The following is a 26896-nucleotide window of genomic DNA, read 5'->3' as shown; positions in this document are numbered from 1 at the left end:
AGCTGGTGTAACTGAGTCAGGTTTGTAGGCCTCCTTGCTCGCACACGCTTTTTCAGTTCTGCCCACAAATGTTCTATAGGATGAGGTCAGAGCTTTGTGATGGCCACTCCAATATCTTGACTTCGTAGTCCTTGAGCCATTTTGCCACAACTTTGGAAGTATGCTTGGGGTCATTGTCCATTTGGAAGACCCATTTGCGACCAAGCTTTAACTTCCTGACTGATGTCTTGAGATGTTGCTTCCATATATACACATAATTTCCCTTTCTCATGATGCCCTCTATTTTGTGAAGTGCACCAGTCCCTTCTGCAGCAAAGCACCCCCACAACATGATGCTGCAACCCCCGTGCTTCACGGATGGGATGGTGTTCTTCGGCTTGCAAGCGTCCCCCTTTTTCCTCCAAACATAACGATGGTCATTATGGCCAAACAGTTCTATTTTTGTTTCATCAGACCAGAGGATATTTCTCCAAAATGTACGATCTTTGTCCCCATGTGCAGTTGCAAACTGTAGTCTGGCTTTTTTATGGTTGATTTTGAGCAGTGGCTTCTTCCTTGCTGAGTGGCCTTTCAGGTTGTCAATATAGGACTCGTTTTACTGTGGATATTGACACTTTTGTACCCGTTTCCTCCAACATCTCCACAAGGTCCTTTGCTATTGTTCTGGGATTGATTTGCACTTCTCGCACCCAAGTACGTTCATCTCTAGGAGACAGAACGCGTCTCCTTCCTGAGCGGTATGACGGTGCATGGTCCCATGGTGTTTATACTTGCGTACTATTGTTTGTACAGATGAACGTGGTACCTTCAGGTGTTTGGAAATTGCTCCCAAGGATGAATCATATTTGTGGAGGTATACAATTTGTTTTCTGAAGTCTTGGCTGATTTCTTTTGATTTTCCCATGATGTCAAGCAAAGAGGCACTGAGTTTGAAGGTAGGGCTTGAAATACATCCACAAGTACACATCCACAAGTACACCTCCAATTGACTCAAATGATGTCAATTAGCCTATCAGAAGCTTCTAAAGCCATGACATCATTTTCTGGAATTTTCCAAGCTGTTTAAAGGCACAGTCAACTTAGTGTATGTAAACTTCTGACCCACTGGAATTGTGATACAGTCCATTATGAGTGAAATAATCTGTCTGTAAACAATTGTTGGAAAAATTACGTGTGTCATGCACAAAGTAGATGTCCTAACCAACTTCACAAATCTCTTGTTTTAACAAACTATAGTTTAAGCGAGGGGTTGAAAAACGAGTTTTCATGACTCCAACCTAAGTGTATGTAAACTTACGACTTCAACTGAATGTATGTATATATAAAAAAAAAATATATATATATACAGAAGCTTCCCTCGAGGGCAATGAAACTGCATGAGTGGTAGAAGCATCTGAACGAAAAAGGAAAACTGGACTCTGATGTCACATACCAGTGTCCTACTGTATTACAGGAGTTAAAGGTGAGGGATCGGTTGAGGGCAGTCATAACAGCCATTTTGGAAAGGACAGTATGAAAAGACGTATCTGAGCCTGCACAGTATGGTTCAGACTGGCTGAATAGTGTGAAACACGTCTTTGACCCTCGTTCGGAAGTTAGGGTTTGGTCTCACCTCTTTCCCCTCTGAGCGAGTATGACTGGTTAGTTAGGGCTGAGTTTTGCTCACAGCATCTCCTAAGACAGTGTCAGTGGTGAGTTGGGGTCAGAGACTGGGAGTATTTGTGAGTATTTTGTATGTTGAATTACACTGGGCTGAACTACACTCCAATGCATTTTGCATCTCCAATGCAAGATACTTTCAAAAGCTGTAATATGTATTTTCAAAATTATTTTCTATACCATTTTTTTTTCTTCATAGTGGTTCACAATTTTGTGGCCCCCATTCAGCCTGCATTGGTATCAAATGTCTGAGCGCACTATGTTGTGATAAGAGCATCTGGTAAATTACAGTGCATTCGGAAAGTATTCAGACACGTTCACTTTTTTTCCACATTATGTTACGTTACAGCCACAGGAGGTTGGTGGCACCTTAATTGGGGAGAATGGCTCATGGTAATGACTGGAGCAGAATCAGTGGAATGGTATCAAATACACCAAACTTATGGTTTCGATGCCATTCCATTTGCTCCGTTACAGCCATTATTATGAGCCGTTCTCCCGTCAGCAGCCTCCACTGGTTACGGCCTTATTCTAAAATTGATTAAATCAATCTACACACAAACCCCCATAATGACAAAGCAAAAACTGTTTTTTAGGAATGTTTACAAATGTATTAAAAATAAAAAACAGAAATATCTTATTTACGTCAGTATTTCAGCCCCTTTGCTATGAGACTTGAAATTGAGCTCATGTGCATCCTGTTCCATTAATCACCTTTGAGCTGTTTCTACAACTTGATTGGAGTCCACCTGTGGTAAATTCAATTGATTGGACAAGATCTTCTGTGGAGATGGGAGAGCCTTCCAGAAGGACAACCATCTCTGCAGCACTCCACCAATCAGGCCTTTATGATAGAGTGGCCAGATGGAAGCCCCTCCTGAGTAAAAAGCCACATGACAGCTCGCTTTGAATTTGCCAAAAGGCACCTAATGGACTCTCAGACCATGAGAAACAAGATTCTCTATTGTGATAAAACCAAGATTGAACTCTTCGGCCTGAATGTCAAGCGTCACATCTGGAGGAAAGCTGGCACCGCTCATATCCTGGCCAATACCATCAATACGGTGAAGCATGGTGGTGGCAGCATCATGCTGTGGGAATGTTTTTCATTGGCAGGGCCTGGGAGACTAGTCAGGATAGATTGATGAAAACCTGCTCCAGAGCGCTCATGACCTCAGGCTGGGGGCAACGGTTCACCTTCAAACAGGACAACAACCCTAAGCACACAGCCAACACAATGCAGGAGTGGTTTCAGGGCAAGTCTCTGAATGTCCTTGAGTGGCCCAGCCAGAGCCCGGACTTGAACCTGATCAAACATCTCTGGAGAGACCTGAAAATAGCTGTGCAGAGATGCTCTCCATCCAACCTGACAGAGCTTGAGAGGATCTGCAGAGAAGAATGGGAGAAACTCCCCAAATACAGGTGTGCCAAGCTTGTAGCATCATACCCAAGAAGACTCGAGGCTGTAATCGCTGACAAAGTTGCTTCAACAAAGTACTGAGTAAAGTGTCTGAATTATTATGTATAAAAAAAATTAAACTGAAATATCACATTTACATTATTTTTTTTTAAATCTAAAAACCTTATTTTGCTTTGTCATTATGGGGTATTGTGTGTAGATTGAGGGGTAGAAAACGATTTAATCAACTTAAGAATAAGGCTGTAACATAACAAAATGTGGAAAACGTCGAGGGGTCTGAACACTTTCCAAATCCACTGTAACTATATGTATATGTAAAAATGTATCATTTCAAAGCATGCTGAGTATTACTCTAATGAGCTCCGCCCAGAAACAAGGCCAATCTTATCCAGAGTGACAGTGCATTCAACTAAGGTAGATAAACAATATATCACAGTCAGAGCAAAACATTTCTCTAACTGTTACTAAGAATGTTGCTGTTCGGCCAGCTACTTGCAAATCTATTTTAGTATTTGAAAATACATGCATTTTAATTCAACACAAAAGTATCTTATATTTTGATACATTGGTCTTTAGGGTATTTTGTAGTTATATTTTGTAAGTGTAATTTAATCCCATCCCTGGTTAGAGCTCTGTGTCAGTGGTTAAGGTTTCACCTCTGTCTCTCTGAGCCTGGCCTGCAGGGCTGCTCGGGGGCCCTGGGTGTTGTCATTGACCCGGAGCCTCTCCTGAACGACATGTATCCAGGACTGAGCTGCCTCCAGGCTATCAATAAACTCCTGCTGCTCCTGCTGAGTCATGTGGGAGCCAGACTGAGGCGAAACACAGAGAGGAGAGAGAGGTTTAGTCTGTATATAGTGCATTGGTAACCGAAGGTTGGTCAGGTGATGGACTGGAGATGGGCTTGTTTGGCACGGCAGCCGAAATAGGAGACTGCAGATTGACTGATCAACAAATCACCTTGCATCATAACCAACTACTCATTATTATTTGTAGATCAGTCAGTCACAATTCACCCACAATTCATCAAATAATCTATACTCTCAACATGGCCACAAGACAGAAGAGAAATTATACTGCTTCATGTTGTTTCTCTGTGTTACAACCAACTCACAGCTGCGTATTCAGGATGTAAACACTTGAGTAAAACTACACAACAACAACAGGCCTGCTTCTCGGTTCCTTTAGAGAAGATTGGCAAATACCTTCCTAGGGAGGATCTACCACAACACATCTGTTTCAAGGAGACACAACCACAAAATAAATCGTTGAACTGATGTTGATCCTCATACTTCAGTCAGTGCTGCACTGTTGACTCCCGGTTTGAAGGAATGGGGCCGTTACGTTATTGGACTCACCGGACAATATAGCACATGTGTGTATTTGCATACTTGCCGAGTGTGTGTGAACATAACATAAATGATACTTGTAGTGTAATAAGGTGTATTTGTCATGATGGCTTAACTCAGTCTCACTGCAGACCTTGTCCTTGTGATGTCTGTAAAAAATGTTGTGCTTTTAAAAACAGAAGTCTTTGTTTCTAATAGGCTAAAATCTATTTTTAATACTAGGCTAAAAATCTGTTTCTACTAGGCTCCTCTCTCAAGGGGATTGAAATCCTTGACTAGAATCGTGTGCATTGTAGGCCTAGTCATGATAATGCAATGTCAGGAAGGAAAGAAGGGGCGGTCTGAAGGCACGACAGCTCTTTTTTTATTCCACAGGTCAGAAAATGAAGCCAAACTCATTTCTTCTGAGTGACTCATTTTCCCCGACAGATCAAAACTCCTCACGTATCCCCCTTTTAGGGAAGTTATACTCAACTGCGGATATTGTATGTTCTCTAACGATCCACAATATAGAGTAACAGAAAAATAGAAAGAACACATAATATAGTAAAAATGTAAGCGCTATATTAATGGAGAAAGTAAACTTTACCTACGTTTCAAAGCCAATAATAGTCTAATAGACAAAACTTAAAATGTACTTTCAGAGTTTACGGGTAAGTTACTCCCCGCCCCGCCATCTGTTGTTTGACAGCTCACGCTTCGTAAACGGACTCGCAACATGGTTGATATCTTTCACGCACTCGCTAACGTTACATTGTATCGCTCCCCAGTAGCTTTATAATTGTATATTGACTGAAACGATTCGGATCTGCAATCTTTGCCGCAAGACTTGATCATTTGCCTGTATCCAAATTACTTTTATGGAAATAGCCCTACGACTGAAACGGCAAGCTATTTCAGGACGTGTTCAAACTTATAATAGAGACTTCGAATTAAAATATATTGGGATATAGGTCTACAAAAGGGAAATGTCTATCCATAATATGATACTACTGAAGTCTGACAACGTGATATTGTGACGATGGAGTCCATAATACGTTTGTCATCATGCTATTTACGGTACAAATATCCATAACATGAACAGCCCTACCGATACCCGAAATAATAAACGATATGAAATTACTTACCGATTCCTGTGCATTGGTGAAAGTAACAGTTAACGTTCCTGTCCACAAATTACCTAATATGCACCGTAAACGTGTAGCATAACGCAGGAAGTGTAGGAGAGGCCTCTGCTATAGCTGCATAGCCTAACTTTAGCAGATTTAGCCAGACGAGAGCAGCAAATCCGCAGAGCAACTGATAATCGCCGGGCGTGAGCGTATTACGTCAACAATTAAAACGGAAAGGCGCGCGCTGAAGAGCTAGACAGATACTGTGGGCTTCTGGACTCAGTCTGATTGACAGAGCAAGTGTGTGTGTGTGTGTGTGAGAGAGAGAGAGAGAGAGAAGGGGACACCAATTTCAGTCCCTCTTGTCCTTGACTGTGTGTTAAACACACTAGTATGATGAACATAGGGTGCGTCCCAAATGGCACACTATTCACCAGGCTCCCATACCCATACTGCTCCTATACAGTAGGGACACCAGTAAATTAAATAGGATGCTGGAGCCAGGGGAGGGGAGGGGGGAGTTTAATAGTCTGAACAGTTATAATGCTTGCAACAGAACATAAATGCTAACAGCAACATATAAAACACATTTCATCAATAATATTTTAATACCACCAAATTATACAATACATTTTATTTTCATAATGAAAAATATCAACATGGTGATACAGGAAAATAGTTTCCCGTACTGACTCCCTTTTCAAAATGGACTGGCTAAAGTAGTATTATGGTTTCACAAAACTAATGTGAACTGTTGTCTAGTGAAGAAATAGCCTACAGCTGCATTTATTTAAAGCCAATTTCTGCAAACACATTGACATACAAAAGTGTTTACTAAAAGCTGTTCCAGCCATGTTATTAGAATGATAATAGAATCTTTCACCTAGTTTTAGGGTTGCAGCTTCTCACCTGACTATTAAAGCCTCTAGTGCTCAAAATAAAAGTATATTTAGTTTTAGGCAAAAATCTTCTATACTGTACATTTAAGGTCAATATCTCAAGCAAAGCCATGTGTTGCCTTTTGTGGCTGTAGCTTGTTACGGTATGATGGCATGGGACACCTTAGATGTTTTTAAACATGTAATTCATTACACAAATCTTTATTATGTGGCACGATACAAGGTATTTATTTTTTAGATTTATATATTTACATTGTAGACCTACATTCTTTTTTACAATGGCATGTAACCATACAATAATGACCATATGAGAGGTATCAGAGAAAGGAAAATACATATCTATACACTATTACTCAGTTCCTTTACACAGTAAGCTACAAATGTCCCAGTAACTGTTGTTCACAGCTTGAAATGCTCTACATTGTTGTTACTGTTGTGCTTTAATGACTTCACAGCTGTTTCAGTACCACTAAGACCTCACTTGAACCACAAACCATTATATATACTGTAGTATATTGCATCATAACATTTCACATATGTAGCAGATTCTCTAATCCAAAGCATCAGGTGCATCCCAAATGGCACCCTATACAGTGCACTACTTTTGCCCAGAGTAGTCCACTATAAAGAGTATAGGGTGCCATTTTGTACGTAACCATTAAACTCAACTCTGTTAAACACTGAGCTGTTTCAACAGACTGAACTGGTACTTAGACCTGAATGCCAAATAGACCTGAATGAAAAGCTAACAACATTGTAGACACACCTCTGTTGTCAAATGCCAAGCCCAGAGTACAAAAGACTTGAAATGATAGTTATTTGGACAAAAGAGTTTTTAAACAACAGCTGATACGTACTTGCAGAACTATGAATCACACTGTGGAATCGATTGACAGAAACTCACAAACTACAATGGGATGATGAAGAATGTCTCTGTCTCTCTCTGGAGCTTTTCTCTTTGTCCATCAGTGCCAAATATCCACATAGAACTCGGTCTCCGTCTCTCAGACTTTCGCAATCTCCCTCGTCATTCGTGAGCGAGTCACACTTACCTTAATATACATAATAAACATAAACCCATATAGATCCGTCTCATATGGGCCAGTACCCCAGTCAAACCCGTTAGTAGTCCATCCAAATATTGGCCATTAGTATCAAATGTCCATGTAAACCCCAGTAGCAGTCTCTCTTAGCCTTTCTCTTGTCCATGACGAGTGTCTTAAACACAGTCGTATGATAAACATAGTCCCAAATGGCACCCTATTCAATACATAGTGCATTACTTTTGACCAGGGCCCATACTGCACCTATACAGTAGACCCTACGCTCCTATACAGTATGAACACCAGTAGATGAAGTTGAATAGGATATAGGAGCCAGGGAATAACATCCTGGAGTACTTGTCGATGGCATGTGTATTCTGGATGATTTTGAGGGCCCGGATACCTTTCTTCTTGGTGGTTGTGGACTCGCTACTGACAGACAGGTGGACCACTATGTGCTCCCCAGGAGTCTGCTTCTCGTTCATCACCTCATGTGGCATCTCCACATCCTCCTCGGACACCATAGTTCCTGAGGTGTAGCCGGCCAGGCTGTTGGTGTCCGCCTCGCTGTAGTTCCCGTCTAATATCATGGTCCTGGTCTGGGACATGCCACAGGTGCAGGGCAGCGACTGCAGAAAAGGAGAGAAGGAGCGAGGTTATGGCAGGAAAAATGTATCTAAACTAACTTGAGATGCATGCCTGTCATTTTTTAATCATGCATGTCAATGAGACATTTGACCAAACATGCATGTGTTAGCATGTATTAAGTTAGGCCGTAAAGAAAGAAGAGGAAGTAATGTGTCAGCAGTGTCTCGCAGTCCAACTGAATTGCATGAAATTAAGAGCAAACTGTATTCACAAGAGATGTTCAGTTACTCTTCGAAAATTGTCTTCGATGCACAGTACTATGGTAGCATCTCATTACCTGTGACCTGGCCCTCTCTCTTATCTCGTCTCTCATCTTACGTTCCCTGCGGTCCTGCACGGTGGACAGGTAGTTGACGGCAGCGTACTCCAGCACGGATAGGAAGACAAACACGAAGCTGACCCACAGGTAGATGTCCACAGCCTTGATGTAGGACACTCTGGGCATGGAGGCGTTCACTCCAGTAATGATGGTGGACATGGTGAGCACTGTGGTGATACCTGCAGTGGAAAAAAGAAGGAAATAACAAAAGCTCAGGTCTGTTGGTTTAAAAATATATACAGTTAAAGTCAGAAGTTTACATACACTTAGGTTGGAGTCATTAAAACTCGTTTTTCAACCATTCCACAAATTTCTTGTTAACAAACTATAGTTTTGGCAAGTCGGTTAGGACTTGTGCATGACACAAGTAATTTTTCCAACAATTGTTTACAGACAGATTATTTCACTTATAATTCACTGTATCACAATTCCAGTGGGTCATAAGTTTACATACACTAAGTTGACTGTGCCTTTAAACAGCTTGGAAAATTCCAGAAAATGATGTCATGGCTTTAGAAGCTTCTGATAGGCTAATTTACATAATTTGAGTCAATTGGAGGTGTACCTGTGGATGTATTTCAAGGCCTACCTTCAAACTCAGTGGCTCTTTGCTTGACATCATGGGAAAATCTAAAGAAATTAGCCAAGACCTCAGAAAAACAAATTGTAGACCTTCACAAGTCTGGTTCATCCTTGGGAGCAATTTCCAAACGCCTGAAGGTACCACATTCATCTGTACAAACAATAGTACGCAAGTAGAAACACCATGGGACCACGCAGCAGTCATACCGCTCAGGAAGGAGACACGTTCTGTCTCCTAGAAATGAACGTACTTTGGTGCGAAAAGTGCAAATAAAACACAGAACAACAGCAAAGGACCTTGTGAAGATGCTGGAGGAAACGGGTACAAAAGTATCAATATCCACAGTAAAATGAGTCCTATATTGACATAACCAGAAAGGCCGCTCAGCAAGGAAGAAGCCACTGCTCCAAAACCTCCATAAAAAAGCCAGACTACGGTTTGCAACTGCACATGGGGACAAAGATTGTACTTTTTGGAGAAATGTCCTCTGGTCTGATGAAACAAAAATAGAACTGTTTGGCCATAATGACTATCGTTATGTTTGGAGGAAAAAGGGGAATGCTTGCAAGCTGAAGAACACCATCCCAACCGTAAAGCACGGGAGTGGCAGCATCATGTTGTGGGGGTGCTTTGCTGCAGGAGGGACTGGTGCACTTCACAAAATAGACGGCATCATGAGGAAGCGAAATTATGTGGATATATTGACGCAACATCTCAAGACATCAGTCAGGAAGTTAAAGCTTGGTCGCAAATGGGTCTTCCAAATGGACAATGACCCCAAGCATACTTCCAAAGTTGTGGCTCAAGGACTACAAAGTCAAGGTATTGGAGTGGCCATCACAAAGCCCTGACCTCATCCAATAGAAAAGGTGTGGGCAGAACTGAAAAAGCATGTGCGAGCAAGGAGGCCTACAAACCTGACTCCGTTACACCAGCTCTGTCAGGAGGAATAGGCCAAAATTCACCCAACTTATTGTGGGAAGCTTGTGGTAGGCTACCCGAAACGTTTGACCCAAGTTAAACAATTTAAAGGCAATGTTACCAAATACTAATTGAGTGTATGTAAACTTCTGACCCACTGGGAATGTGATGAAAGATATAAAAGCTGAAATAAGTAATTCTCTCTACTATTATTCTGACATTTCACATTCTTAAAATAAAGTGGTGATCCTAACTGACCTAAGACAGGGAATTTTTACTAGGATTGAATGTCAGGGATTGTGAAAAACTGAGTTTAAATGTATTTGGCTAAGGTGTATGTAAACTTCTGACTTCAACTGTATATGGAATGGGGGCTACCAGAATAAGTTCAGACATTTCTATAAGTATCTGAGTATTTTTGAATATATATTCTTTCTTGTAATCGTACAACACCAATATACCTTCATTAGGTCTGACAAAGAGGGCTTTATTGTTCAAGGCTCGACGCTGAAAACCATTGTGATACTTACACAATACCACCGAATGCCGTAAATTTGACAATGAGGGGAATAAGCAGCGCTAGAGACGACATAAACTGTAACACCTCTGAGCTATTGGTAGCACCACCATAATTTTACCCAGCGAGACGCGGGCTGGGACGGCCCTGCGGTCGATCCAGAAGGACACCCAGGACAGCATGACCATGAGGGTGGCAGGGAAGTAGGTCTGAAGCAGGAAGAAGAAGATGTGTCTCCGCAGGGTGAAGTTGATGTACAGACGATTGTACCAGCCTGTACAGGAGAACACAAAACCAAAGGAAAGTATGGGTCAATAATATCATGGGAATGTCAATGCTTATGATTCCCTCCATGTGGTTATTGTGATGATGACTTAAATGACTGTGTATTGGAGTTTTTAACTCAAATCATGTCATGTAGTGTGGTTGATTCCTGTGCCAATACCTCATTGACCACTGATCGTGATCCCTAATCTTAGTCAATACCTTTAGCTCGACCAAAATTACCCTATTTGTCCGTAACATTGATCTGCCATCTTAACTGTACTGTACTGCACTGTAATGTACTTTAGTGTACCTGTGCTGCTGTAGAACGCCAGGTGAGAGGTGGTGTGGAACTTCTGGATGAGGAACTGAGAAAGGGAGATACGGTCGTCCGTACTCAAGGACTCATCCCCACTCTTCCAGTACAGCATCAGATCCTCATCCGTATAGGCATCTGGGGAGCACAAAAATTTGATATATTCTCCATAATATTGTTCTGTTTGTGTATTTACTGTAGTCAAAAATACTAAATGTTGTGCCCAGTGGGAAAAATCCTAACTAGAGATATCGTGGGCATTTGAGTACATCTATTGATGTCAAATGGAGATTTCTGTGTGTATCTTAGTTAGGATTCATCCCCTTATTAAAATTGAGAGAGGTTATGACAGTATCAGCCTTAATAGTAGTTGACGACAGTTACTCACAGCTCTCCAGCTCCAGTGAGCAGGTCTGGGTGTCCAGAGGAAAGCGGCTGAAGTCCATGTTACAGGCTGCTGTCACTGTCACCCTGTACAGTAAGGACAACACAGATCCATGATGTGACATCAACTAACCTAAGATTCCCCTATGAGCCTGTTTGCAACACATAAGATTCATTGTAGAGGGTCCGCACTCAAAAAAGTTATTGTATGCTCGCACAAGATTTTCAAAGTTGTATGGTACTTTCTCTTTTTGCCTTTTGGAATAAATAAATAGCATGACATAACTTTGAAAATCACATTTTTTGAGTCCGGACTCACTACATACACTGTACGCTGAATCACCTATTTACAACACCAAATGAAGTTTGTCCTTTCTGTTGTCCTTATTATTCCATACAACCAATTCAATACTGATTATAACTATGTAAACTCAGCAGAAAAAGAAATGTCCTCTCACTGTCAACTGTGTTAATTTTCAGCAAACTTAACATGTGTAAATATTTGTATGAACATAAGATTCAACAACTGAGACATAAACTGAACAAGTTCCACAGATGTGACTAACAGAAATTGAATAATGTGTCCCTGAACAAAGGGGGGTCAAAATCAAAAGAAACAGTCAGTATCTGGTGTGGCCACCAGCTGCATTAAGTACTGCAGTGCATCTCCTCCTCATGGACTGCACCAGATTTGCCAGTTCTTGCTGTGAGATGTTACCCCACTCTTCCACCAAGGCACCTGCAAGTTCCTGGACATTTCTGGGGGGAATGGCCCTAGCCCTCACCCTCCGATCCAACAGGTTCCAGACATGCTCAATGGGATTGAGATCCGGGCTCTTCGCTGGCCATGGCAGAACACTGACATTCCTGTCTTGCAGAAAATCATGCACAGAACGAGCAGTATGGCTCGTGGCATTGTCATGTCAGGATGAGCCTGCAGGAAGGGTACCACGAGGGAGGAGGATGTCTTCCCTGTAACGCACAGCGTTGAGATTGCCTACAACGACAACAAGCTCAGTCCGATGATGCTGTTACACACCGCCCCAGACCATGACGGACCCTCTACCTCCAAATCAATCACGCTCCAGAGTACAGACCTCGCTGTAACGCTCATTCCTTCGATGATAAACGTGAATCCGACCATCACCCCTGGTGAGACAAAACCGCGACTTGTCAGTGAAGAGCACTTTTTGCCAGTCCTGTCTGGTCCAGCGACGGTGAGTTTGTGCCCATAGGTGACGTTGTTGCCGGTGATGTCTGGTGAGGACCTGCCTTACAACAGGCCTACAAGCCCTCAGTCCAGCCTCTCTCAGCCTATTGCGGACAGTCTGAGCACTGATGGAGGGATTGTGCGTTCCTGGTGTAACTCGGGCAGTTGCTGTTGCCATCCTGTACCTGTCCCGCAGGTGTGATGTTTGGATGTACCGATCCTGTGCAGGTGTTGTTACACGTGGTCTGCCACTGCGAGGACGATCAGCTGTCCATCCTGTCTCCCTGTAGCGCTGTCTTAGGCGTCTCACAGTACGGACATTGCAATTTATTGCCCTGTACACATCTGCAGTCCTCATGCCTCCTTGCAGCATGCCTAAGGCACGTTCACGCAGATGAGCAGGGACCCTGGGCATCTTTTTTTTCAGAGTCAGTAGAAAGGCCTCTTTAGTGTCCTAGGTTTTCATAACTGACCTTAATTGCCTACCGTCTGAAAAATGTTAGTGTCTTAACGACCGTTCAACAGGTGCATGTTCATTAATTGGTTATGGTTCATTGAACAAGCATGGGAAACAGTGTTTAAACCCTTTACAATGAAGATCTGTGAAGTTACTTGGATTTTTACAATTATCTTTGAAAGACAGGGTCCTGAAAAAGGGACGTTTCTTTTTTTGCTGAGTTTCGTAGATGATCTGAAAAAACAGGGCCACTTTCATGAATAACAATAAACATGTTCTCAACCCATTAGAACACAATTTGTGCATTCAATGTCTGGTGAATGACTTTGGGAAGCATAATAGAAAAATCTGGCATAACCAACAACTTAGTAGTACCTTCACATTTTGGCCTTGTTGTCAAAAACTGATTTTTTTTTAAACATCATCAGCCAGAAGCACATTTCAAATCTTAACAGAAAAAAAATGCTAATTAATCTTCTTGTCTAGATGTCATCATACATCCTGCACAGAACCATGTTATTTTTAATATTAAAAGTTAGGATACTATTAACATTCTAAACTGATTACATTTCATTCTTACATGTCAACAGCTAAATACATAATCCCAGTATTGAGAATTTTAGGAGTCGATCACTTTGTAGCTGGGGAGGCGAATCGTGGCAATGGAAGGCCACAGTGTGTGAAGGCTTTTGCTCCATCCCAGCGCTAGCACAGTGAATTCAAAATGAATTGAAAACGGAATTGACCCCAACCCTGCATGGCATAGAATGACCCATACCATAAGGTTGCGAAATTCCGGTAACTTTACAAAAATGTCCAGGTTTCCAGAAATTCCAGGATTCTGGATTTCCTGCTTATTTCCGTCTCATTCCGGAAATCTTCCAAACAAGATTTCTGGAAAACATGGGTATTTTGGAAAAGTGACCGGACTTTTTCAACCCTAGTCCCCAAAGCATCCCAGACCCACCTCAGGCTGTAGAGGACGTGTCCGTCAGGAAAGACCCTGAGCATGATGTTGTCTGTGGTGGTGTCGTGGATGAAGGATCTCTTGGAGTGGACAAAGAACACATCTGGCACCCAGATCTTCTTCACCAGGCGCCCGTCGAATGTCATGCTCTTATTGGTGGAGCTGGTGAAGGTCAGGCGCTCGTCCTTCCAATAGTGTCTCAGGTACAGAGTCATGGTGAAGTCCTATTGGAACAGAGAAGGGGAAAGTTATGCGTTGCCCAGTACCCAGGGTGAGTGGACCAATAGAATGGTCCACTTTGATGCAAAATGAAAGTGCCCAGTGATTGTGCAACCCAATCGTAATCATACATCATACATAACTATGCTACTGTGGTCATAAGGGTTTGAGTTATCCCAATGAGTAAGTTACACAAATCTATGTGGAGCTTTGACTTTGAGAAAAGTGCTACAGTTTATACATGTAAATAGAAATCATCAAGCCAGCTGTCAGTGCTTACAGCACTTTGGGTTGAAATCCTGTTGGGGGTGAAATTAAGTGTAGCCTGAAAGTCAATGGTCAAAGCAGTCTCTTTGATTTCTCTGCAGACTCTCATGCCTCTGGGGTTGAGCTCCACAAACAAAAAGACTCAACTCTCCTCCTCAGTTTTTTACCCCTTCCTACTCCTCATCTCCCTCCGCGTACTCCAACTCCTCCCAAAACCCCTAAAGTAGAGATCATCCCTCTCTCACCCCTCTCCCATTATGTAATGACTAGCAACAGTTGGGAGTACCCATCATTACGATGACCATCTGCATGGTAAATAAAGACTTTCCAAATGTTACAGTCTGTTACATAAGGGATTTACCAGGACAAAAAATACCAACAAAACGTGTCCATTTGGATTCAGGAAGAAATGGCTTAAGTGTTAATGATGTGGGTAATTTACTATAAGTTTATTTTCACAATGCGCAGTTGGATATTTTTGTGTTATAACTTGGTAGTACAAAAATTGGTTAGCTTTAACCTACCATGTCTACTTCTGAGATGCTGTCCAAGCTTTCCACTTGTACGTCCACTCCGACAGGGATAGCCGGGCCTGGAAAACAAAACGAAAGAAACCACATAGAAAAACATATTTGTACAAAAAGATGAAGACTTTTGTATATTTGGGTGCAGAAATAAAGCAGAACAACAGTTTTCAGCTGTGCTAACATAATTGCAAAAGGGTTTTCTAATGATCAATTAGCCTTTTAAAATGATAAACATGGATTAGCTAACACAACGTTCCATTGGAACACAGGAGTGATGGTTGCTGAATATGGGCCTCTGTACACCTATGTAGATATGCCATGAACAATCCACCGTTTCCAGCTACAATAATCATTTACAACATCAACAATGTCTACACTGTATTTCTGATCAATGTGATGTTATTTTAAAATGGACAAAAAATTTGCTTTTCTTTCAAAAACAAGGACATTTCTAAGTGACCCCAAGCTTTTGAACGGTAGTGTATTTTGATTTGTTTAACACTTTTTTGGTTACTAAATGATTTCATATGTGTTATTTCATAGTTTGATGTCTTCACTATTATTCAACAACGTAGAAAATAGTACAAATAAATAAAATAAAAACTTGAATGAGTTGGTGTCTTGTCCAAACTTTTGATTGGTACTGTAAATGGGAGTTTAGTTTAGTACAAATTCCGCTGGCTAAATTATGCAACTGCATTCTGGTACTAAAAGTAGGGCAAGTACCCGAAAAACCTCTGACTGTACGGCCTTGCAGTACCTCTGTTCCACCCACAGTGGCAAGCAGTGAGTAACACTTAAATATGTGTAATTCAATAGAGGATGAAGGCCTATATTCAAATCAAATTTGTCATATGCGCCGAATACAACTGGTGTAGACTTTATCAAAAAATGCTTGCTTACGAGCGCTAACCAACGATGCAGAGTTTAAAAATAAATACAATTGTAACACAAGAGGAATGAAATAAAATACACAAGAATGGAGCTATATACCAGTACAAGAGCAATGTACAGATGTCTAATATTAAGGAAGTCTTGAGATATTGCTCGCCTCAGGTAGAGTACCTCATGATAAGCTGTAGACCACACTATCTACAAAGAGAGTTTTCATTTAGATTTTCCGTAGCCGTCTATTTACCACCACAAACCGATGCTGGCACTAAGACCTCAACGAGCTGTATACGGACATAAGCAAACAAGAAAATGCTCATCCAGATGCGGCGCTCCTAGCGGCCGGGGACCTTAATGTAGGCAAACTTAAATCAGTTTGTCACGTTTACTCCCGCTCCCACTCTCCGGTGCTCGACGTCGCCAGTTGTCTCATCATTATGCTCACCTGCCACCATCATTACACGTACCTGCGCCTCATGACACTCACCTGGACTCCATCACCTTCCTGATTACCTCACCTATATCTGTCACTCCCCTTGGTTCTTTCCTCAGTTGTTGACTGATTCTGTTCCTGTGTTCTGTACGCTACTCGTGTTTCTTGTTTTGTTTCATGTTTCATTTATGATTAAATTCACTCCCTGTACTTGCTTCCCGACTCCCAGCGTATACAATACAGAATAACGCCTCACCAAGGGGAAGCAACAGGGATTCATAATATTTTTACTGGTGACGTTGGGTCCAAGTGTCGCTGCCGAAGCAACAGGGATGCCTCAGCTGGCTCGTCAGGCTTCCTTGCCTCGGCTGGCTCGACAGGTTCTCAAGCTCAACAGGTTCTCAAGCCTCGGAGTGTGGTGCCAGGACAACCACCTCTCCCTCAACATGAGCAAGACAAAGGAGCTGATCGTGGACTACAGGAAAAGGATGACTGAAAGCGCCCCCCCATTCACATTGACGGGGCTGTAGTGGAGCAGGTCGAGAGTTAAGTTCTTTGGTGTCCACATCAACAAACTATCATGGTCCAAACACACCAAGACAGTCGTGAAGAGGGCACGACAACACCTTCTCCCCCTCAAGAGACTGAAAATATGGGAGAATGCGCTTGGAGTAAAACGAATGGGGGCAAGAAAAGTTCATTGTTTCGTTCTCAAGAAAAGGGCACAAATGAAAGGAGTGATAACTGGGGTAGCAGTAGATATAAACGTTGACCAGCTGAGGGGAAAGATTCCCGGTGTATGTGATGCTCGTCGTTTGATGCGATGCAGACAGGGTGGCGAGAGTGGGGAAACAGAAGAGTCATTGTCTGTTCTTCTGAGTTTTGAAGTTGAGTCTTTGCCCGACAAAGTGAAGTTAGGATATATAAGTTATCCTGTACGAGCGTATGTGCCGAATACATAGAGATGTTACAGGTGTCAAGCTTATGGGCAGTGTGTAGGAGGGAGGGTCCAAGGTGTGAGAAATGTGCAGAAGGGCATGAGACAAAGGAATGTGTAGCATTGGGGAAAGTAGTGGAATGTGTTAATTGTAGGGGTGCCCATGGAGCTGGGGATCAGAAATGTCCCGTGCGAGAGAGGCACGTTGAGGTTTTCAGGGTTAGAGTAGTGCAGAAGTTGTCATATGCTGAGGCAGTGAAGAAAGTAGAGGAAGATGGGTTAAGGGGGAGGAGTGGTGAGAGTAGTAGAGATATATCAGTACAGAGGGATAGGCCAAAAAGTGATTTAAGTTTCAGTAAGATTGGATTTATAGCAATGGTTATCAACTGTACTGCAGGGATGGGATGGAAGTCGCAGCAAACTGAAGTTGTGGTTGCAGCTGCAGAGAGGTATTTGGGTGTGCGAGACTTGACATCAGAAGATTTACAGGGTGTGTTAAGTGATGATGTCCCATCCTTTTAGGATGATGGCATGAGGTAGGAATAAAGACATTTAATTAGCGGAGTAGGGTGGTGTTCATTTTATTTGATATAATGTTGAAATTAGTGAGTGTAGTGTTAGATGGTAGGGTATTTATTTAGTACATTTTTATTCTTCAAGCAAAGTATAATATACAAGCAATATATATACTCCAGTCTAGTAGGTGGCGGAAATGCAACAAATTAGATGCCAACCTCCGTTAAACCTCATAGAAGAACAAGAAGAAGAAGAAGACCGGGGAAAAGATGGCTGAAGCAAACACTGATGTGGTTTGTGCATCTAATGGCGGCGGAATCGAGGAGAAATGGAATATTGTTCAAATAAATGGAAAAAGGAGAAAAGTAGTGCATAGTGCTGAGAATGTCACTACGATTTATTGATGTGGATGCTTCTACACCTGCATTGCTTGCTGTTTGGGGTTTTAGGCGGGGTTTCTGTACAGCACTTTGAGATATCAGCTGATGTACGAAGAGCTATATAAATACATTTGATTTGATTTGATCAGCTGGAAGGATGTCAAATCTTGAATCCATTTGAGTTATCCAAACTGGTAGAGAGAGTGTTGGGTAAAGTGAAGGCTATGAGGAACACGAGAGGTGGGCTTGTTTAGATTTTTTTGTATTTCTGAGGATCAGAAGGAACGTGTGTTGCATATCAACCGATTTGAGTTTTAAGTGTCGTGAGTGTCTCTTCAGAAAAGGGCACCCCTCATGGAGGTAATATCTGGAGTTTTGTGGGAAGTTGATACTGCAGAGATAAAAAATATTCCTGGAGTGACTGATGCGTCGGATGAATCGTGTGGTGAAAGAAAAAGTGAAGAGGCTATCTGTTCTTTTGTTTTTTGATATGGAGTATCTCCCTACTCAAGAGCAATTGGGATATATACACTACAGAGTCAGAGCTTTTGTTCCAAGACCAATGCAGTGTGATCACTGTAAAGCATTTGGACATATTTCAAGTGTTTGTAGAAAGGAAAAGCCGTCAAGTTGTGGGAAAGATCATATCCTATCTTATATAAAGGAATGAAGATGTGATATGTTGTAACTGTGGTGGGAACCATGAAGCCATGTCTTTAGAATACCCAACAAGGGTGAACGAGAATGAGGTGGCCAAAGTCAGGGCAGTCCAGAGCATGTCATATGCAGAGGCTGTTCAAGGGGGTTGAGGGTTCGAATAGTGGTCCTGAAGAGGTGGTAGGTAGGTCTTCGCTGCAGGGGTTGCCGGTCACCAGCAAGATTCAGATATTTTAAAGGTTAAGAAGGTGGACTTTGTGGCCTTTATAGCTATGGTGATTAATGGCACTGCCAAGGTGGAGAGGAAGTCCAGAAAAATATATATTATTGTGGGTGTGGCAGAATGTGCAGTTGCATGGAGTTTTGTCACAAGTCGTACCATCCTCTCAGGCTATAGAACCTGAGAAGGGTGATATGGAGAATTGAAGGAAGGAAGAAGTGGGATTTTTTTTTTTGTCAATGTGTAGTTCACCATTAAACCCAAAGAAGAAGAAAAATAAGAATAAAGATTGGTTTCACTGAGTTTTTAGAAAAATGGGGACGTATTGTATCGCAAAGAATTTCATGTAGGTAGGCTGTGAATGGCCTCACATTCTAGTACAGTAGGTGGCAGTGTATGCACCTTAAATTGGATGCGATCTGCCAACCCAATCCGAAAGAAGAAGGGCACCTTTTTTCATTAAACATTGGAGGAAATACGTTCCTAGCATGAGAGGAACGTGTTTGCTGTCTTCATAAACACTAGCCAGCTAGCCAACACTAGCCGTGCTGCTGCTCCAGTTTCAACTGTTCTGCCTGCGGCTATGGAACCCTGACCTGTTCACCGGACGTGCTACCTGTCCCAGACCTGCTGTTTTCAACTCTCTAGAGACAGCAGGAGTGGTAGAGATACTCTGAATGATCGGCTATGAAAAGCCAACTGACATTTACTCCTGAGGTGCTGACTTGTTGCACCCTCGGCAACCACTGTGATTATTAAATAATCATAGTGGTTGCCGAGGGTGCCTGCTGGTACATGCTGGTCATCTATGAACATTTGAACATCTTGGCCATGTTCTGTTATAATCTCCACCCGGCACAGCCAAAAGAGGACTGCCCCCCCCCCCCCCCCCCCTTATAGCCTGGTTCCTCTCTAGGTTTCTTCCTAGGTTCTGGCCTTTCTAGTGAGTTTTTCCTAGCCACCGTGTTTCTACACCTGCATTGCTTGCTGTTTGGGGTTTTAGGCTGGGTTTCTGTACAGCACTTTGAGATATCAGCTGATGTAAGAAGGGCTTTATAAATACATTTGATTTGAAACATTAGAAACAGAATTGTTATGCTAACCTGTTTGCAATCTCTTTAGCTTTGCTAACTAGCTTGCTGGCTAGTTACATAGGTTAGCTGGGTAGTTAGCTACAGTACTTGGTTACTGCCATCAAGATGTTGTGTTATTAACAGATTTAGCCTGTTCTGCCGTTTGCAGACTGCATACTAGAATTTGAATATAGCTCGGGACGAGGGAATCTGGACACAACGTAGACATGGTAGGTGTAGACGCATGACATTTTCGGAATTCTATGATCAGAACTCCATGATCAGAATACAAAAGCTACATGAACTGTTAAGTCTAGACACGGCCTGTGTTTGCGAGATGCCAGACAAAAAGGCAATTTTAAAACCGTCACGCAACTCCTGCTGTGTTAACAAACATCCCCCAAACAAACAAATCTGACTCTCGGAAAATGAGTGTTCCACAGGGATGCTGGCCCATATTGACTCCAAGGCTTCCCACATTTGTGCCAACTTGGCTGGATGTCCTTTGGGTGGTGGACCATTCTTGATACACACGGGAATCGGTTGAGCGAGAAAAACCCAGCGGCATTGCACAAACCGGTGCGCCTGGCACCTACTACCATACCCCGTTCAAAGGCACTTAAATATTTTGTACTGCCCATTCACCCTCTGAATGGCACACATACACAATCCATGTCTCAATTGTCTCATGGCCTAAAAATCCTTATTTAACCTGACTCTTCCCCTTCATCCTTACTGATTGAAGTGGATTTAACAAGTGACATCAATAAGGGATCATAGCTTTCACCTGAATTCACCTGGTCAGTGGATGTCATGGAAAGAGAAGGTGTTCACTATGTTTTGTAGGGAAGGAGAAAGGTTAAAGAAGGATTTTTAAGCCTTGAGAAAATTGAGACATGGATTTTGTATGTGTGCCATTCAAAGGGTGAATGGGCAAGACAAAATATTTAAGTGCCTTTGAATGGGGTATGTTAGTATGTGTCAGGCACACTAGTTTGTGTCAAGAACTGCAATGCTGCTGGGACTTTCACTCTCAAGTTTCCCGTGTGTATCAAGAATGGTCCACCAACCAAAGGACATTAAGCCAACTTGATAACTGTGGGAAGCATTGTAGTCAACATGGGCCAGCATCCCTGTGGAACACTTGACACCTTGTAAAGTCCATGCCCCAATGAAATGAGGCTGTTCTGAGGTGAAAAATGTGTGTGTGTGTGTGAGGTGCAACTCAATATTAGGAAGATCTCCCGTAATGTTTTGTACACTCAGTGTATACTCCTCACACAATTTGTTTGTGTTGCATATTTGAAATATTTACCTGAATTTTTTACCACCCCACTAAATTTGTCACTACCGAAGCATAGTGAAAAAGTTGCAATAAAGGGAGAACCATGCACAGTAGTGATCATTTTTAACCTTCTATTACAAATTACTTTTAGAAATGTTATTTGCATACCAAATTAACAAAATAGTTTAAAAAAATACCTGATTTTCAAAACCTTTCAAATTAATTTAGAGAAATGTCATCGCTATTGTTCTCTGTAAAATGTTGAATGTATGAATCTGAAACTTGTTCATTGATTTACTTATGCATCTAATTCATTATTTTAAATGATCACATTTTAGCAATTTAGCAGATGCACTTATCCTTGCTCAAGAACATGTCAATAGTCAGCTCGGGGATTCGAACCAGCAACATTTCAGTTAATGGCCCAATGCTCTTAACCTCTAGGCTAACTGCTGCCCCATCACTTTACGTGTCTTTATTCTGGCAAAATAACAGCCATTTAGGTGTCAAGTGTTAATCACAGAGATAAATGGAGGACTCTAGATGGATATACTTTTTTTTTTATTATAGACATTGCCAATGAGGGTTTCCACCATTTAAAAGTAGTCAACTGGGAGTGATCAGTCAATGATCAGAGAGCATTGTCTTTTTCAAATTGGGTTGCATATGGTTTGTAAACCAAAGACTAAGGTAATATCCAGGAGCCGAGACCACGATTTATGCCAGGACATTGGTCCCAAGATCCAGGCCCAGTGAGTTGAGGCCATGACAAGGTCCCACTTTCCTGAGGTCAAATGACTGAAAATCTGGTGTTTCTATGTCAAATGGTTTTGTTAAATTTCAGTCTTCTGTGATGTATATAAAGTGTAATATTTGTATGCAAACTCAAAATGTAATACATATATATATATCTGACATGGTACAGGTGTCTTCTTTTTTTTAAGCCCATACCCATGTGTGCGAGGTGTATACTTTTTATACTTTGTTTAAGAATTAAGACTACCAAGAAACACTCTGTGTGACCCTGATTTAACCCACTGCAGTAAAAGGTTATTAAAGACCGAATTTATGTGGTCTTGAGTGGCCCAACACCAAGACCACTCGATCAAGTGTCCATGGGCCCTTTCTTCAATTGTAAGAAACTCAAGTAAACAGTACAGTAGAGCACATTACAGTACAGCATAGCACATTAAAGACACCTATGTTTCTGGCAAATATATGTATATGTTTGGGCTCTTGGAGCATTGGAGCCCCTCTGCTGGCTATACTTTTTCCTGAAGTGTGCACTTGTCCACTACCCACATGGTAGTCCTCTGTAGCTCAGTTGGTATAGCATGGTGCATTCAACTTTAGAATGGAGATAACACTGCCGCTGCTGTATATTAGATGTTCGGTAGTGACACTTAAAAATACATGAAGATTTATCAACTTGCTAACTCATTTTCTCAAAAATGTTTGCAAACAGACTACTCACCATGTGGCCATGCCGGAGAGGAGTGCAATCCCATCACCTGGTGATATTTGTATGGGTGTGGCGTAAGGCACATTCATTCTACAGTCTTTCAATGTGTGACATCAAAAGAGGGGACAGCATTTTTTTTATTTTTAAGATTTGTTAAAAATCTACAAATAAACTACAAGATGTTCTATGGAAATAATAGTGTTAAATAAATCATGAAATACTTTATTTTCAAACACATCTCAATAGAAATAATTGCATAAACAATGTACTATATTATGTACAATGTACTATATACAGTATGTACAATGTTAATTTTATAATATGTTTGTTATTGCCTTGGATTGAAATAAAATATATCATGATGTAAATAAATGTCCTAAGTTTGGAGACTTAACTGCTTTTTTAAAATAGTTTTTTGGGGTGGGACTACAATTTGCACCACTTCTGTAGAATGCCCCATGTATGGAGACAGATTCACTCCAGCGAAGACATTATCAGAGAAATTAGTAATCAGAGCTGACATGTTATTTCAGAAGAGGTTGTGATTTGGATTGGCCTGCAAGCTGCTTTTTGATTGTCTGTGATTCAAAATCACTTAATGCGGAACGTCTTCACGTTTTTGCTTCTGAATCTGTCTTCGATTATCAATCAAGACTATCTGAGCTGAGAATAAGATGAGGGCTGCATCCCAAATGGCGCCCCCTTCCCATCATAGTGCACTACTTTTGACCAGGACCAATAGGGCATTATATAGACTAGTATATAGTATGCAGTGCCCTATATAGAGAATAGAGTGCCATTTACTGCATATCAAAGTGGCTCTCCGCTCCCTTTTAAGATGCATAGTTATTAGCTTGTCTGTGGAAACAATTATAGGAAAAAAATTATTTGCTATTACATGATGCAATTTCCAATTTCTGTTTGCATCACTGGGTGAAATAAAGGCTTTGGTTAATTGGGATAACTTGCATAGACAATAACTAACCTAAGTGCTAGAGGTTTCACTCTAAGTTACATACATTAACATCATGTGGATAAACTGCATAAATATAGCCAGAGGAAAGATCTGAATCTAAATCTAGAACTGCATGCATTGTGGTTTCACTCCGCCATACTTTAGATACTACTGCATATCACACAGCAACACATCCTACAACCTGTTGATCATTTGTTAACAATCATCAACGTATCTCTCCTGGGGCATCTGTGATCGGATTAATGTCCATTGGGTAAACAATGCTGGTACATGTTCGAATAAACACCCCCAGGCCTATTAATATGTATGTGTGTGTGTGTGTGTGTGTGTGTGTGTGTGTGTGTGTGTGTGTGTGTGTGTGTGTGTGTGTGTGTGTGTGTGTGTGTGTGTAAATCAATTGACAGCATGGTGATGGCTTGTACCTAAAATGTAAATAAAAAAACAACACATGGCAATTCATCTCAACTCATTGAACTAAGTGGTGAATGTAACAGTGCAACAGCCTAGATGTCATTATAAGGAGTATTATACTGTCAACAGTCAGAAGCTGTCTGGAGTCAATTTGTATTGAATTATTTAATAGTATGAACTAATGAATAATATTGATATAATATTATAAATAATATTCCAAATCCACATAAAAATATCAAAGGTTTTTAAAGACATCCCGGAGTGATGTCTTTATGCAAACTCCATGCACTTTTGTCAAACGACTTCATGTTGCCCTCTTTTAGTGCTTTGTGGAGCAAACGTCCCAAATGGTACCCTATTCCCAAGTAGTGCATTATGTTTGCATATGATGTGACTGATCACCTCCCTCAGGGCAACTCCATACATCAAATGCAATTTGGATTCAGAACTAACCATTCTACCGAAACAGCCAATTGCTATTTTCTGAAATGCACTAAATCTAAACTGGACATAGGTGGTGAAGTCAGTCTTTTTGGATCTTAAAAAGGCCTTTGATACTGTGAATCATGAGGTCCTCCTATCCAAACTATCCTCCCTTAATGTGTCCACTGAAGTTTTTAGTTGGATGTATTCCTATCTGACAAACAGAAGTCAAAGGGTTCGTTTGGGGGACACTCAGTCGGACTCTCTTTACTATAACATTGGGGTCCCACAAGGGTCAATATTAGGCCCCCTTCTGTTTACATCTATATAAATTATCTCCCACTTGCTTGCCCACAAGTTAACATGCAAATGTATGCAGACGATACAGTACTGTATGTACACTCAAAAAATAGACAACTAGTTGTAAACAAGTTAACTGAAGCTATGGTACATGTTTCTAAATGGATGACTAATTCTTGCCTGCATTTAAATATTTAAATAAGACTGTTTGTAAGTACTTGATTATTATCAATTATCCATTGATTATTCCCAATGAGATGTTCTTGTTAATGTGTCTAACTTCAGGTATCTTGGCGTCATTTTGCACTCCAACTTGACATTTAATAAACATGTGAACAAAGGTGGTTAACACGGTCAAGTTTGGATTATCCAACTTTAGGTTTATAAGACCTTTCCTTCCTCTGGAGGCCGTCAAACTATAAAGGCATGGTATGATCTTCTGACATCTGAGATATTGCCTCACATGCTGGTCACAAGCAGGAGCTACTATTCTGAAACCAATTGAATCACTCTACAAACAAACACTTAAGATTTTTGATAACAAACCAAACAGCTACCACCATTGTCATATAATTTACAAACATAATTTATTTATTCTGGATAGGTTTAAACATTATGTAGATGCAAGCCTTGTCTTTAAGATCCTGCATGGTCTTGGCCCTCCACCCCTATACCGGCATATCATGCTCAAGGAAAGCATCTCCAGGATAACAAGGGCAGTAACTAGAGGGGATTGTTGTCCCTTTTCGACACAGTAAAATCGGTCAATCTGCCTTCTCTGTTAGAGCTACAATACACTGGAATGCAATGCCCATGGACTTGAGAAGCTGCACTGATTATTATACTTTAAAATTTGATTTGAGAACATGGCTCAAATCTATCCAAACCTGTACACGTGAGTTATCTGTGGTTCCTCATATGTAAGACAACAGTTGATGATAGTGTTGTTGTTGTTAGAATTGTTAGGTTCTAATTATTAGAGTAAGAACTCGACGTACACTGTGAAAGCTTAAACCAAGTCTATTCTTCCCAAAGGATCAAACATATTCACACAAGCACTAGTGTTTAACCCTTTCTCCTATGCTGAGTCTCCTCCTACACATCTGAACATCCAATGCATCTCTGTTGCTAGACAGAACCTTCAGTGATATATGTTCTTCCTCACTTCATAGGACCTGACCTCTGCCCCAAAGTGCTCACTCCTCCCCAACTCAAGGCTGTCATGGTGACTGGTACCAGACTGTGTCTCTTCTCCTCCCAGAGGATCCCTGATGGCTAACAATAACATATTGTGACATAACGTAAATGTTATACATTACCCTCTCTCCCTCAGTGACATGAATAAGTATATTTCCTATTCTCAGAACCCAACATAGTTATATATTATTGGATGTAATGTATTTGTATTTTGTATTGTTTGTGTGAGTATTTGTATAGTGGCTGTGTAAAGTCCCTTACCTGCCTGGGGACTACAGGTGCAAATTAGCTTTTGGCTAACCCCGGTACATTTACATGGATGTTGCATTATTGTAATATTGATGTTGATTAATGTGCATTGTCCCCTATACATAAATAAATCATGTAGGAAACAAGGTGCCACTTGGGATTCAGCCAAAATCTACTAATCACCCCAAAACTGTTGTTCAGCAAGACGATGTCACTGCTAGTATAATGTACGTTACAGTAATGCTCTTAGTACTACTCAGTACTGTAAGTATTTAGTACTACTCAGTACTGTCTGTGTCCTTTAGTGCCCAACTGAGCCAGCCTGGCAGCACATCTGGTCTATCTGTTGAGACAGTGTTATGGATGGTAAACAGCTGTCAGCAGAAGTCCCTAGTGCATTATGTG

At 41.3% G+C, this 26896-nt stretch overlaps 2 protein-coding genes across 3 annotated transcripts in view; both read right to left on the bottom strand.

Moving 5' to 3' along the window:
- Positions 1-5780, bottom strand: part of syne3 (spectrin repeat containing, nuclear envelope family member 3) — a 44154-nt gene extending 38374 nt beyond the window's left edge. Inside the window, exons 1-2 of one of the 2 annotated variants that reach the window (XM_071365398.1) lie at positions 5556-5780; positions 3736-3891 (exon numbers count right to left, since the gene is read on the bottom strand). In XM_071365398.1, the coding sequence (XP_071221499.1) occupies positions 3736-3879 (144 nt within the window). In that variant the 5' untranslated portion in view covers positions 3880-3891; positions 5556-5780. The remainder of the gene's footprint in view (positions 1-3735; positions 3892-5555) is intronic. The other variant, XM_071365400.1, reaches the window with a different exon arrangement.
- Positions 5781-6609: 829 nt separating this feature from the next.
- Positions 6610-26896, bottom strand: part of LOC139553261 (gamma-aminobutyric acid receptor subunit rho-2-like) — a 34551-nt gene continuing 14264 nt past the window's right edge. Inside the window, exons 3-9 of the mRNA XM_071365397.1 lie at positions 15079-15146; positions 14069-14292; positions 11439-11521; positions 11048-11188; positions 10592-10744; positions 8408-8628; positions 6610-8111 (exon numbers count right to left, since the gene is read on the bottom strand). Coding sequence (XP_071221498.1) covers positions 7761-8111; positions 8408-8628; positions 10592-10744; positions 11048-11188; positions 11439-11521; positions 14069-14292; positions 15079-15146 — 1241 coding nt within the window. The 3' untranslated portion in view covers positions 6610-7760. The remainder of the gene's footprint in view (positions 8112-8407; positions 8629-10591; positions 10745-11047; positions 11189-11438; positions 11522-14068; positions 14293-15078; positions 15147-26896) is intronic.

This window comes from Salvelinus alpinus, chromosome 25 (genome assembly GCF_045679555.1).
Source record: "Salvelinus alpinus chromosome 25, SLU_Salpinus.1, whole genome shotgun sequence".
NCBI classification, from domain to species: domain Eukaryota; kingdom Metazoa; phylum Chordata; class Actinopteri; order Salmoniformes; family Salmonidae; genus Salvelinus; species Salvelinus alpinus.
Note: the sequence above shows the minus strand (reverse complement) of the source record. Positions and strands in the feature narration are given on the sequence as shown.